At 42.5% G+C, this 13,069-nt stretch overlaps 1 protein-coding gene across 9 annotated transcripts in view; it reads left to right on the top strand.

Annotated features, from left to right (window-relative positions):
• Positions 1-13,069, top strand: part of ACACA (acetyl-CoA carboxylase alpha) — a 140,991-nt gene that overhangs the window by 2,955 nt on the left and 124,967 nt on the right. For 4 of the 9 annotated variants that reach the window (XM_041126817.1, XM_041126815.1, XM_030028207.2 and 1 more), the window contains 2 exons: positions 4,923-4,969; positions 6,984-7,236. In XM_041126817.1, the coding sequence (XP_040982751.1) occupies positions 7,010-7,236 (227 nt within the window). In that variant the 5' untranslated portion in view covers positions 4,923-4,969; positions 6,984-7,009. Of the gene's footprint in view, positions 1-137; positions 244-1,591; positions 1,832-4,922; positions 4,970-6,983; positions 7,237-13,069 lie in introns of those variants that run through there. The other 5 variants (XM_041126820.1, XM_030028210.1, XM_041126816.1 and 2 more) reach the window with 5 other exon arrangements.

Raw genomic sequence — 13,069 nt, 5'->3', positions numbered from 1 at the left:
CCTCTCGGGAGCCAATGGAAGCGGCGCAAGGGCCGGGCCCGGGAGGGGCGGGGTTAGAGGTGGCTGACCTGAGGTAACCTCCTCGCATCACACCACCGCGGCGGCGGAGCCGTTCGCGGGGGGGGGGGGGGGGGGGCGTGGCCGCGCAGTGAATGGGGGGGGCCGCGCCGCGCCCCCGCCAGCTCCGCTGCCCAGCGCCAGGCCGGGGGCCCGCCGCGCCTCCGCAGCACCCGGCACCCTGAGGTGAGCGTCCCGGTGGCGGCGGCGGGGCTCGGGAGCCCGCGCCGTGGCGGTGTACCGGAGGGGAGTCTGTGGGCGCGGGGCCGCGGGGCTGGGCGGGGCCGGGCCCGGGGGAGCGCGGGCCGCGCCGTGCCGCGCCGCCGGCTTTGTCAGCGCCGCGCTGGGCGCGGTGCTCGGGGTCCGCTGGCGCCCCGGTTCCGCTCTTCGGCCGGGGAGCGGTCCCGCTCCGCCCGCATGCGGAGGGCGGGAAGGAGGGTTCCTCAGCCGCGGAGGGGAATCCGGCGCGGAGCCGGTTCCTGCCGACCGGAAGCGCCGGGCGGTTTCCTGCCGGTGCCTCGCCGCTGACCCGCGGCGGAGCGAGGTCTGGTGGGGGTCGGAGAGCCGCCGTGCCGCACCGGGGGCGGCTGGTTCCCGTGCGCTACTGCTGCTGCTGCTCTGGTCACTCGTGTGGCCTCCCCGGTTCGTCCCCCCCCCCCCCCCCCGCACCTCCCGCCTCCCTCGGCGGAGCTGGTGGTCGCGGTAGCGGCCGCTCCGGCAGCGGAACAACAAGTTGGTTGTGGGTTTGCCTCGTGCGAGTGAGTTAATTCGGAAAAAAAATAATCAAATCGAGTGTGTTGGAGCCGCCAAATCAGCGTAGGACTAGAGCATGAGGCGCTTGCTCGGCCAGCTTTGGCATCCGTCTTCTCCGTTGTCATCCTTCCGCCCATCTCTGATGGGATTTCGAGATCTTAAGGGAAGAGTTTGGGGCCTGGTTTTTCCGAGGGGCCGAAGGGAGCCCTGGGAATGCCTTCTGGAAGGTGCTGCGGGGCGCTTGAAATAATAAAGTTGTAAAAGCAGATTTGCAGAACAAACCACGTTGTTATTCTCGCCTTGCCTTTCGTGGTGTCTCTTAAATCTTCCTGAGAAAGTTTTAAAATGAAATATGCCAAAAAATCCAAAGTAAAATTGTAGTCTGTTCCAATTTAGCAGCATGTGAATATTCAGAAAATCATTTGAGTTACGACCAGTTCTCTCAAAGACAATGGGGTTTAGACACAGTCTCGAGTGTTTTAGCAAACTAGCAGAGCTGTAAATATAGGCTCTTTTTTGTCTTTATGTTCTTTCTGGAAGTGACACAGACATATTTTTACCTGAGGAAACCTAGGAAGCATGTGTTCCACTTGTATATTTAGCTTTATGTGTCTAATGTTGATACAGTAAATCTGAAACCTAACTAACTAGAACTTCTAACCTGTGGACATATAGTTTGTGAAGTACCTTTCAATACATTAGAACCAAAAGAACTTTGCAAGGTATTTGATAGTTGCTGAGAACATTTTGGGATAGGAAGTGAAGCAATGCACAGTTATTAACCAGGAGGCATGGCTCAGGCGGAGCGGAGTTTGAATCCTGGCCCACTGGTTGCGTAGAGATACAGCCTGGCGAAGTTTTGAGACTGAGTGAGTCTTAAAATGCAGCGGCAGCTGTCCTGACAGAATGCAGGCAAGGAGCTCTGCAGGTAAATGGTTTGATGCTTGGTGGCCCGTCTTGGCGGAAAAATCATCCCTTTGACCTCTCCTGATCTGGAAACTTGCTTCCAGTCCTGGTATTGGTGACCATGTTGCTGATTTTTTTGTGTTCAGTAAAAGCAATTAAGTAGTCAACTTGTTACACAGATACCATCTATTTTTACTTTGTTTTTACCTTTTTCGTTCCTTTGTTTTCTATTACCTGTGTTCATTCAGTTAGGGTGGTGATAGTACACATGTTCGTTTCATTGTTTTAAAATTATTTGTGCTGATTAGCAATACCACAGATCCCTGGGCTTTAAACAGGAGACGTTTAAATAAAACTAGCTTTGTTAATTTCCTTTTTATATGACTTATCAATATTATAGAGGTGTTATTCCAAGTCTCATTTTCACTGAAATAATAATGTTCTTTTCAGTAGTGTAATTGTCTTCAGAATGGGGTGGTTTGAAAATAAATAGAAGCTTCATTTCCAACTGACATTATGTAAGTTTCATACCTGGGTGTATTTTACAATAATAAAAATGAACTTAAATAGAAACTGTTATAAAAACTTATGAAGCCTAATATTTTTATATGTGCATAAAAACTTATGAAGTCTAATATTTTTATATGTGCATTTCACTGTCAAGCCAAAAATTTTACTAATGATAGTAGTACAGCTGTGGAGAAGTTTCACCTCAGGCAAAACAAGATACGTTACTTTTTGAATTTGGATTGCAGAGTTTTCATTGCTTGTAGCGTGAACACAATTTGGATCTTAAATACCTTGATATCTGCAGAGCTGGGGAGTTATGAAAGTGCTGTGTGTCTTCAGACCTCTAATGTGAGCTGATTTCTTCAGGATGGGGGAGGACAGCATGGCTCGGGTTCTGTAAAGATTCAGCTCTGATTAAACATATTTATGTAACTGAGCAGGCTCAGAGTGCATGATGTTGCCTGTTCTTAAGTCTTTGCAGGATCTCATTCTCAATTTGTATACTTCTGTAACTTAAGAGTCTTTTTAGCAAAAATTTTTCTCTCCGCAAAAGTTAGCCTGTTTGACAGGCTATTGACGCCTGCAAAAATAAGTGTAGGGGCTGTATATAGTTGAGGATCCAGACAATTTTGGTTTTTAGGGTCTAGTTCAACATTATTAAAACAAACAGTACATCTGCTAAGGTTCGTGGTATACGAACGTTGTCTTGGTGGTCAGCTGAATTCAAGATGCTCGTTAGAAATGGTGGCAGTTACTCTTCAGACAGTGAATACAATAGGCAGAGGTTTGGTGAGACTTGTGCATTCTGTTTGCAGCATTGAAAGCAAAAGGCTTCTGTGAGGAGATCTCTGAGAAAGTCCAGCTTTTATTTGGCCCCAGACAATGCTGAAATTAATTTAAATATGGATAATGAATTTTAGCATGCTGAGAACAAGCTGAGCTTGTGTCTAATTCAATGCGATGTTGAGTTACCAGCCGATTGCAAAACACTGGCGGAACTCATGACTTTGGGACTGGACTACAAGGGGTTGGAAGTGCATTGGTAAATGGACTTGCATGGGGCTTTATGGATAGCTAACTGCTTTTTTACTGAGTTGTACAAACAAGATGTTTGAGTCAAGTTGTTTGAGCATGCCATTGGGGATCAGGAGCCTTGGCATTGGTTTGGTGCTTTCTCATGGAGTATTTGAGTGAAATGTTTCACTGCCTGTTCTTCTGCTTCCTTCTCTGCTTAGAAAAAAATTGGCCTCAAAACTTGCTTATTAATGTATAAGTTCTTCAAATTAGAAAAAGTTTTTCTTCGTTAAGAAAGGATTGAAGTTAGTTTGGCTGTATCCCAGATTCTTCAGCGCTGATGGTTGTGCCAACAGTAAATCTGTCTGGATGAAATTCTCTAGGAGTGATCTGATACCAGGATAAATATACACATAAATATTGTCTTCATGTTTATATGCACAAACAAAATTTGATTAAACTTTGTGCTATCTGAGCTATAAGTCCTGCCCAAGCACCTCAGTTAAAGCAATCTTCCTGTATGGCTTTAGTTTCTGCACGTCAAAGATGGGTATGCAGACTTTACAGTCATGCTTGCCCTTCTTGTCCATCTCTAGCCTCAGAAAAGAGAGATCGATCCACCCTTTTAATGCCTATGTCAGACAGGTATTTGTGGCTTTTCAGTCATAAAATGGTTAAGTACGTCTCTGTAAAATGAACTGCCTGTGGCCCCAGTGAAACTGGAGTTTGTGGGAGTAGTGATGTCAACACAGGGTTTGATCTAAATAATTCAGTCAAGTACCTTCATGGTAAAAGTACATAAGCCAGTTGGATCGGTTTTTAATTCTGAGATGCTGATGAAAAGAAAGAGCATGGTGTTTAAAGATTGCACTGTCTATAAATTCCTTGTCTGTGCTCTAATTAAAACTATGATCATGTCCTATTTGTGTTATAACGTGGTCCAGTTTTGCTTGTGTACCGGATGAAAGCTGTCATGTTCATATCAAATCAATTATGCTGCATCCCTGTACTTGGCATAGCATAGCTATAATTAGCAGGACTGACGAGGTTTTGGCACTGGTTTAGGATGTCAGTGTGGTGTGAGAGTTAAGGGTTTCAAAATAGACTTTTCTGCATAGTGAAGTACCTGTTGGGAGAATGGGGCCCTGAGATAAACGTCCCCTTGTCTCGTCCTTGTCTGCATTGCTGTATCACAGTTTGTTTTACAGGTAAACTGTTGGGTGTTTTCATGTAAAAATATCATATGTCAGCTGTGTCTTCTAGCCACCAGTTTTTCACGAGATTTTCAGTTATCATTGGGATTTACTCCATCAAATTCAGCTGAAATCAGCCAGCAGATTCAGAAGTTGACAGAGAAAAAAAGTTAGGCTTAAGTAGATAGCAGTGGCACAAAGCATAGTTTCTTTTAGAAACAGAACCCAAATATATGTGGGATGATCAGGTGTGTGCTAACACATTGCTCGGAAGTTGCCAGAACGATCGACTAGCGGGAGGTGCCACCGCTTGACTTGGACGTTGCAGGTTCAGTTCCCGGTTTACTCTGTGACCCGGAGCAAGTGATCTAGTCTGTTTTGTACCTGTGTTTTTTTCACGACAGTTTTGTGTTCAAAGATTCACATAGTTGGGAAAACACACAGGGTATTCTTCATAATAATAATATTTACTTGTTAATTCTTTTTCAGTTCATTTTGGAAGTGGATAACTGCTCAGGTTGCAAGAATAACAAGAGGTTAGTGCATTCCTGATTTTATAATTATGTGATTTCCCGCTGTGTGTTGTTATCATGTAAGTGCATCAAAGTCAGGCAGAGGAGGTCGTATCAAATGTTTATTCCCCATCCCACCTGTCTTTGTGCTGTGAGGTGCTCCTTTGTTTCCTCCATTTGTTATGCTCTGTCTCAGTTGTAATTATTACTTTTTTTAATTTTGAAGAAAATGCATTCATTCCCTGTTGGAACAATGCTGAATTTTTGATACTCAAAGTTCCCTGTATTAAGAGATTCTTCTCTATGTAATGATCTTTTGAATGGAAAATGGAGACCTGAACTTCTGTGTTTTCCTCTGACAATTATTAAGTCATGCCGCTAAGTTTCAGTATATTACCATAAAGTAGATACTGTCCCCTAATTGACATGGATGATCTGGGACCAAGAGGTTAAAGTTGGGGTGAAGTTATGGAAGATGGCTGAGCCAGTCTGACTGCTCACTGCTGCCAAAAAGGGAAGGTTTTACTTCTGTCCCCATCATTTCTTACCAGTTATCTTCCCATCTGCTCCCTTTGTTGCTCCAATTCCACTTGCTAACCTCGCAGGAAATTACCTTGTTTTGTTGGTTACAGTTCTGATGATTTTGTTGAATCAGATCAGAGGGTGGTCTGGAAAGCACCAGAGCTGGTGGGTAGTAGGCAATGTGAATACACAGCTGGGGTAGAGAAGGGAAGAGGTAGGTATGAATGGAGTGAGACCGTTCCCTTTTACATTGGTGGGTTGTCAGATTTGTTAAAGTCATCCTGGTGGTGACTTACCCTCAGACTTGAATGAGCTTTGAAGATTGAAGTCTTCCTAAAGCTTGATCTTTTCAGGTTAAGGATAAAGCAGATGACACAACAGTATGTGGAAGAAGCTTAAAATTAATTGCTGCTGATGTTATACCTGTTATGTGTATCGAGAACTCTTAGAGAATCGTTTTTTTATAAGATATTCAGTTAATCCTATAGTTGTTCCAGAGTCTGTGGATGCTTCTTTAAGTGAAAACTTGAAAATTACTCACTTTGCCTCAGTTGAAACTTTTCATGCCATTAAGGCCAAAGGTAGCAATTCTGGCTTGAGATGTGTTTGAGCTCTTGGCATAGGAAGCTGAGATCATGTTTTAGGGAAGCAAACTATATGTTCAGCCCATTCTTTTTCTCTTGCCCAAGTGTCTGCTGTTGCCCCACAGTTGGAGGTGGGCTCATGTGCTGAACAGATCTGAGGTCTTGCATAGCCCCACGTGGCTGGCAGGCTGCTGGCCAGTATGCTGTATCTGCTCCCCAGTGTTTGGTAGATCAGCTCAGATTCCTGGAAGAATCCTAAGAAACATGAAGTCTTCTGAAAAAATATAAGAGATAACGTGTCTTGCACCTGGCAAGGGCTGGGAAAAGGGTGTTTTTGACCAATCAAATCCATCATTTGAATAGCCATAAATAATGCTATGTGCAGTACCTAGCACGATGAGTCCCAGTGTTCAGATGCTGTTGAAATAGAAATTTTTAATCCCAGAATCACAGAATGGCTGAGGTTGGAAGGGCCTCTGGAGATCATCTAGTCCAACCCCCTGCTTAAGCAGGGTCATCTAGAGCAGGTTGCCAAGGACCATGTCTAGTCAGGTTTTATATGTCACCAATAATTATCTAACCAAAGAATAATAGTAAAATAAAAATTTTGGATTTCTAGTCATGCATTTGTATGTGATTTTTTTTGTTTTTTTCCTTTAAGTACCTACTGCAGCTTTGTCTAAACTAGCAGGTTCTGCAACAGATCAGAACGACCAGCTGCTTTGACCTTACAGTCCTTGTGCAAACAGAAAAGTCAATGATTATAGCAGAAGTAACTATTCTTGATCCTGGACTCTTATCTGGGTTCAGCTATGGTGTTTTAACATTGCATTTCCTATCAGAAGTGAACCTTCCTTTGTCCTCTTCTTTGTTCTGCAATAGCAGGTATTAACCTCAGGTATTGTTTTTTTGCTTTCTTTTGCCTCTTACAGTGCTGAGAGCCCAATTTGTAGGAGCCATGGAAGAGTCTTCCCAACCCACTAAACCCCTGGAGATGAACCCTCACTCTCGCTTTATTATTGGCTCTGTGTCAGAGGATAACTCAGAAGATGAGACAAGCTCCTTGGTGAAACTTGATCTGCTAGAGGAGAAAGAGAGGTCTTTGTCGCCTGTATCTGTCTGCTCGGATTCCCTTTCTGATCTAGGACTTTCTAATGCTCAAGATGGCCTGGCAAGCCATATGAGGTAGGGATAAAATAGTACTCAGATTCAGTTTTCAGTCGTCTTACCCCATCCATTCCAAAGATAACTCAAAGATTCAACTTTATATCCGGGTTTGGCCTCAAATGTTTTTGTTGTGCCAAGACATCTTCCAGCATTCTGTTTCAAAATGACCTCTTGTATGTTTATCTGTATCAAAACCTTCTGTTTTCCATTGGTTTTAATGAAATATCTGTGCCTAAATTCCTTAAGCACCTTTCAGTCATCTCAGCTGTTGAGTGTTGTGGTGGGCTTGCTTATACTGCCTGTCTCTTGTCCCGGCTTTCAGAAAATTGGTATGTGCTGACTGAGATCTTCAAAGTTTTCACTTGTGTGTGTTTTAGATGGGCCGTGTTTGTTGAGAACAAGGACATTATTTGCTTATTTTGTCTTGTATGGAATTTGCTGCTTTATATGTAGCCAAAGAATTGGAAGGACCCCTGGGTAAGATAATAACTCTGTATCACTTGGGATGTTTTTTTGTTTTGGATAGAGAAAATTTTGTTGATAGTTAAAGAAAAGGTTGGTGTCCTGCGAAGTGGTGATAAGCCAAGACTTGCAGCTCAGGGAGATGATGGTCTCATGGCTGGTAGAAGGGCTGCTTCACTCCTAATTCTTTGTGGCTCAAATGAGCTATGAAGTTGGGCTTTTGAGATTGTGGTGTTAATGTTTCCTTGTCAAAAGGCCCCTTTATTTTTATGGTGTTGCTGATTTGCATACCACTAGCGGGATGTGCCCATGGGATTTCTCTGTTGTAGGCTAGGTATCTTGTACTTTTCAGTGTGTGTACAGATCGTAGTTCCTCAGTGTCTGATCAGTCTTTTTTCACTCTTCTATGTCCCCTTCATTTGTTTCCCACATTCCAGGAGGTCTGGTGCCCAGGCCTGTACACAGGACTGTACGTGAGGCCTTCTCAGTGCTGGGTAGAGTGAGGAGGTATTGTACATGAGGAGCAGCAGTCCATGAACAGTCACCACACTGAATATTGATAAAGTTATCTTTTACTAGGTGTAATATTTGCACTTGTCACTACTGAATTGTAGCAGCTCATTTCAGGTTATTTTCTCACCTTGTCAAGTTCCTTTAGAAATAGATTCTTGATTCGGAAGTATTTTCAGTCATTCCTAGTTTGATGGTAAGCTCATAACTGATAAATTCAAAAAGAAAGTGTTAACCAGTTTTGGTGTTGGAATGGATCCTTACCAAAGCCTCGCTTCTTACATCCTTCCAGTTTAACAGAACAGTTGCTCACCATTGTCTGAATTTCCGAGTACCTTGCAGTTGTTTAACGTATACTTGTTCTATTTATGAAAACATAATTTTGGACAGTGTTAAAAGTCTTCCTAACATCCAAATATACTGCAGCAATTGACAGTCCTCTGTTTGCAAACCTTTTTAGCATGTAAGGAAGGAAATGCATTTTTGTTTAGGAAAGATTTGTCCATGACATCTTCCAGCTGGATGTAACTTCCTACCTTTTTGTCTGCTAGTTCCTTACAAATAGGTTTGTGACTGTTCTGCTGCCTTTCAGCCACTGGTTCTCCCAGCAGATCCTCCCAGTGGTCAGAACCAAATCTAGAAGAGCTTCCTCTTAAGCTGCTCTTTCTGCCTGCCTTTTTAAAAGATGTCATCCCATTCCAGGAACATACAGGACAGTCTGAATCCCACTATCGTTTTTACTGAACAATCCCTCACTACCTTTACTTTGTTGCTTTTGAAGACCAGTAGTAGATATTTATATGACCAGCTAATCCTTTTAGCTTGATCTTCTGTTTTGCTGGTTTCTTTGCTTGCGCAGATTAAGGATTTTTCATCTGTCCTTTTATTGGTGGTTCCCTTCCCAATTTAGGGAGACATTCTCTGAAAACAAATAGTAGCAGACTCGTTGGGTTAGGGCACAAGGGAGATAGTAGTCCATACTTTACAGAGTTGTTATGGTTATACTGATGGATATGTTTAGCCAGCTGGTGCTGATATAACAGTTACAAAATCTTAAAGCAAATTTAAAGGAGATTACTGTTCCAAAGACTGCCAGCTGTAATACTTTGGCAGCACAAAAGGTAAGTTTGAAGCAGGAAAAGATCTAGCCCTGTAACTATATATATTTTAGGAACAGAAGAAACTGGATGAACACACAACTGTTAGTGTGGAAAAGACAATAGGAGAGCAAGAAAATCAAGCAACCTCTAGGACACTGCCTGGCATCAGAGAGCTATAATGCAATAGGTGTGCAACCTTGAGCACCTCTGTTGTAACTTGCTTACTTTGGCACTCTCTTTTGAGGGTACTTGACTTTCAGTTAAATTGGAGAGAAATGCCAATTCAAATAAAAAAAGTTACAGCATTATAGGCTGTTTTTCTAAGATAAAGTAAGATGAATTGAAAGAGTTTTCAAGGATGGTAGTCTCTTTCATCAAAAGATTTCCAAATAATGTTTACAGATGGAGAAACTGAGACAAAGACAAGTTCAACAACTTGCCTGAAGTCACTCTGTGACAGTGAATTAATGGAACACAGGTATTCTTGCTTCCAGCTTCCTCTTGGTAGTTACAAAGGTACAACGCTTTCTGAAGTGACAAAGATAAATTCATGGGGAGTTCTGTACGGTTTGACTAATGGGTCAAACAAGGTCCAGGTCCAAGGGAGCGTATCTTTTTGAAGAAGTTGCCAAAAATCTTTCCATTTGCCGGTTAGTTTCACACAGGAAATTTTGGTCACCTAAAGATAGAGATAAGCTTGTATTTGAGGTGAGGGGCTTTGCTGCAGAGAAGTCCTTCTCAGGGAACAATTATGTCTAAAATCCAGAATTTAGTCATCTGAAAAAGGGTTTGTGACTGTACCTGAACTATCCTTTTACTTCTTCATAGAGCCTGTCAGGTAGTAAGTCAGTTGCTCTGATAGCTAGAGAAAAGAGATTTCTTCTTACAGCGCAGGAGAGCTAGAAAGTAGTGTTGTCAGCCATCTAATCAAGTTGTTTTTTCCTTTCATACTCTAGGTCACTGAAGTTTAGACAGTAAAGCTTTCTTTCTCTTCTAAACTCCATTTTGCTGCTTTGTGGAGGTTGACTGTAAGACTGTCTAATCCATCCTATAATATGCAGTGCCAGGGATTGTTCACAGCTTTTGTGCAACAGCTGTTCCAGCCCTTATCTTGACATCCCAAGCAGATTTTCACCTCTCTGAGGAGCACTATGTCAATATTAAAATGCCTTTGATAATTAGAAATGCTCTTCCTTGGCCATCAGCTCTCATAAACTGTCCTGTTTGTGCTGTTTCATAGCAAACAAACTCATTCTAGTAGAGGCCACATTAACTATCTTTGTGAAAGATGCTTGAGCCTCTGATGCTATGATGGGAGTCTCATGGCAGTTGTGCCTCGCATCAAATCTGGTCATCCGAAAGCCTCTTTCCTGTAGTAACAGGCATTGCTGCTTCTTTCTTGCTCTTAGACGTAAGAGCAAAGTAACATCATGTTGCCAGTTCCTGAAGCACAGATGTTTCAGTAGACTGTTTGGCATATGTTCAGTACCTGAGATTTGTAGGTCTCCTGCCTGAGCTGGAAAACATTGCTGAGAGCCTTATCATCTGACGGGGTTGTGATGTCTAATCAATATATCCTGACCCAGCTATGGGTAGTCCGTATGCCAACTCATGTTTCTTCATTGGAGCATGCAGAGTGTGTGTGTGTGCCATGTTGTTCCATCTATCACCTTATTGATCTTGTTAAGTGTTTATGCTGTTGCTAAAGACAGTCTTGCTGGGACAGGTTGTACAATAGAGGCTTCCATACCTCTAGAGATCTATGAAGACCTTTGATTGTGCCAGTTGGCTGCTACTACATAGGATTGAGAAAGCCATGCTCTGATAATGAACTTTAAATTGGTGTGTGGAACATCAGTGCTTAACAGAAATTGTGTGTTGGAAGAGTAACCGTGGAGATTAAAATGTTCTGATTCTTTTCTTGCTTGTAGTTCTGCTTTATTTAAAGAGTATCAGTAATACAAATCATGTAAATGCCCTCCTTTCTCTGTTAGTTATAGCATCTAACATTGAAAACAAGTGTCTGTGAAGAAAATACTCTACTTGTGTACAGTGTACATCAACAAAATTTACTCTTTGTTGCATTTTGCACCTTTAGATAATAAAACCATGCATACCATTTTTTCTTAATCTTTTTGCTTCCAGGCATAACTGTGTTGTCTTTGAGTTCAGAAATTTCCATCACCACTTCCAACCAAAGGCAGTAGTCCTGTTGGGATACAGTTTTTGCTTGTAGTGTAGTGAGCTGTTAGACAGTTGCTATGCTCCTTTCTGAAGTTTTAGTGGTAGGTTAAGTTACTTCTCTATAAATGCCACTTGGAAAGTACTTTGGGTCTGTTTGTTTTGTTTAAAAAATTGTTCTTGACTATTGCTAAATTTAATTCCTAGCTTCAAAGATGGTATCTTGTATCAAATTCTTGTTTAAAATAGAATAAATCCTGCATGTCTTCTTGTATTTATACATCAGGGCTCTGGTTTCATAAGCAATGAAATGGGTGTACAAGGTCACCTGACAATCCACTTGCATCAGCTGAAAGCCAAATTTTTGGAAGTAGCTCAGCTGTTACTCCGGACATTAAGCCCACAGAGACTTTAGCCCTCAGCACCTAACACTATTTGGACTTCTCAGTAAATAGTCTCAATAAATTATTGAGATGCTTAAGAAGAACTAATCATCTATTAAAGTAATTTTGGAAGAATGCCTCAATTCTAGTCTGGACAGTAGCGTGTTGAGTACACCCAGCCTGGCACTGGGACAGGGTGCCTGCTTAGAAACCAGTCGTGGAGTGATTGCACAGAGTACTAAAAGTAATAAAGGGTCCTTTTGAGCTTGTTCTGAATTTAAAAAAATTCCGTTCCAGTCCAACTGTTTGTGGTTAGGAGTTTACACTATAGAGCATTGATTTTGTGAAATTATAAGTGCTACTGTAATTTTATGCACAAATGGGTGCATAGAAGTACAAGTATGCTTTAGTGTCTGCAAGGCTGATGCTTTCAGTGCCGCATCTGAGGCTGGTCCAGCTGCATCAAAAAGGATTTCTCCTTTGCTGAACTGATTCCTTCCCGTTGCAGGCTTTCTGCATCATCCTGGCTGTGGGGCCGCTGCTGGAGTTGAAGGCTCCTCCTCTTGCTCTGCTGTCTGTGCTATCAGTTGCCATGGTGCTGCTGAGGTTTTTGTGGAGGGTGACTTGCATGGGTTTGCATCTGAGGGACCAGAAGGCCGTTAATGAAACTGGAATTGCATGCTGCTTCCTGAGACATTTTCCTTCGCATGTGATCAATTGCTGTTGGCTCGGAGGATAGGGGAGTGTGATAATGTTGCATATTTCTGCAAGTTACTGAAATAAAGCTATGCATCTTCAAGGAACCCCTGCCAAAACAGAGGATTTAGTTCCTTTTTGTTGCCGGTACTGCCAGTGAGTGATGTTGTGATTTATGTTTTGAACGTCATCCACCTGGAGTGAAAAGTTGAATTTCCTCCTGTATCTGTTAAAAAAGGAGAAGCTTGTAAGGTGTTTTGGATTCGTAGTTGTTTCTGGTTGTGCTGATAACCTGTGAATTATAACTTTTTTCTTCTCTGGAAGGTACTGTTCAGTGACCAAATACACTTTAAAGGACCTTTCATCTGCCCACCTCTCAAAAGTAGCAATCTTATTTTAGTGTAACAGATATTTTACTCCCTTTGACCTCAGTTAACAGGAAACGTCATCTCTAAATTCAGGAATTTCTAGGGAGATTTTGCAAAGATTAGCTGGCTGAGATACCACATCGGTGGCAGT

The sequence above is a fragment of the Aquila chrysaetos genome, chromosome 10, assembly GCF_900496995.4.
Source record: "Aquila chrysaetos chrysaetos chromosome 10, bAquChr1.4, whole genome shotgun sequence".
Classification (NCBI taxonomy): domain Eukaryota; kingdom Metazoa; phylum Chordata; class Aves; order Accipitriformes; family Accipitridae; genus Aquila; species Aquila chrysaetos.
The sequence above is the reverse complement of the archived record's forward strand: the minus strand, read 5'-3'. Positions and strand labels throughout refer to the sequence as shown.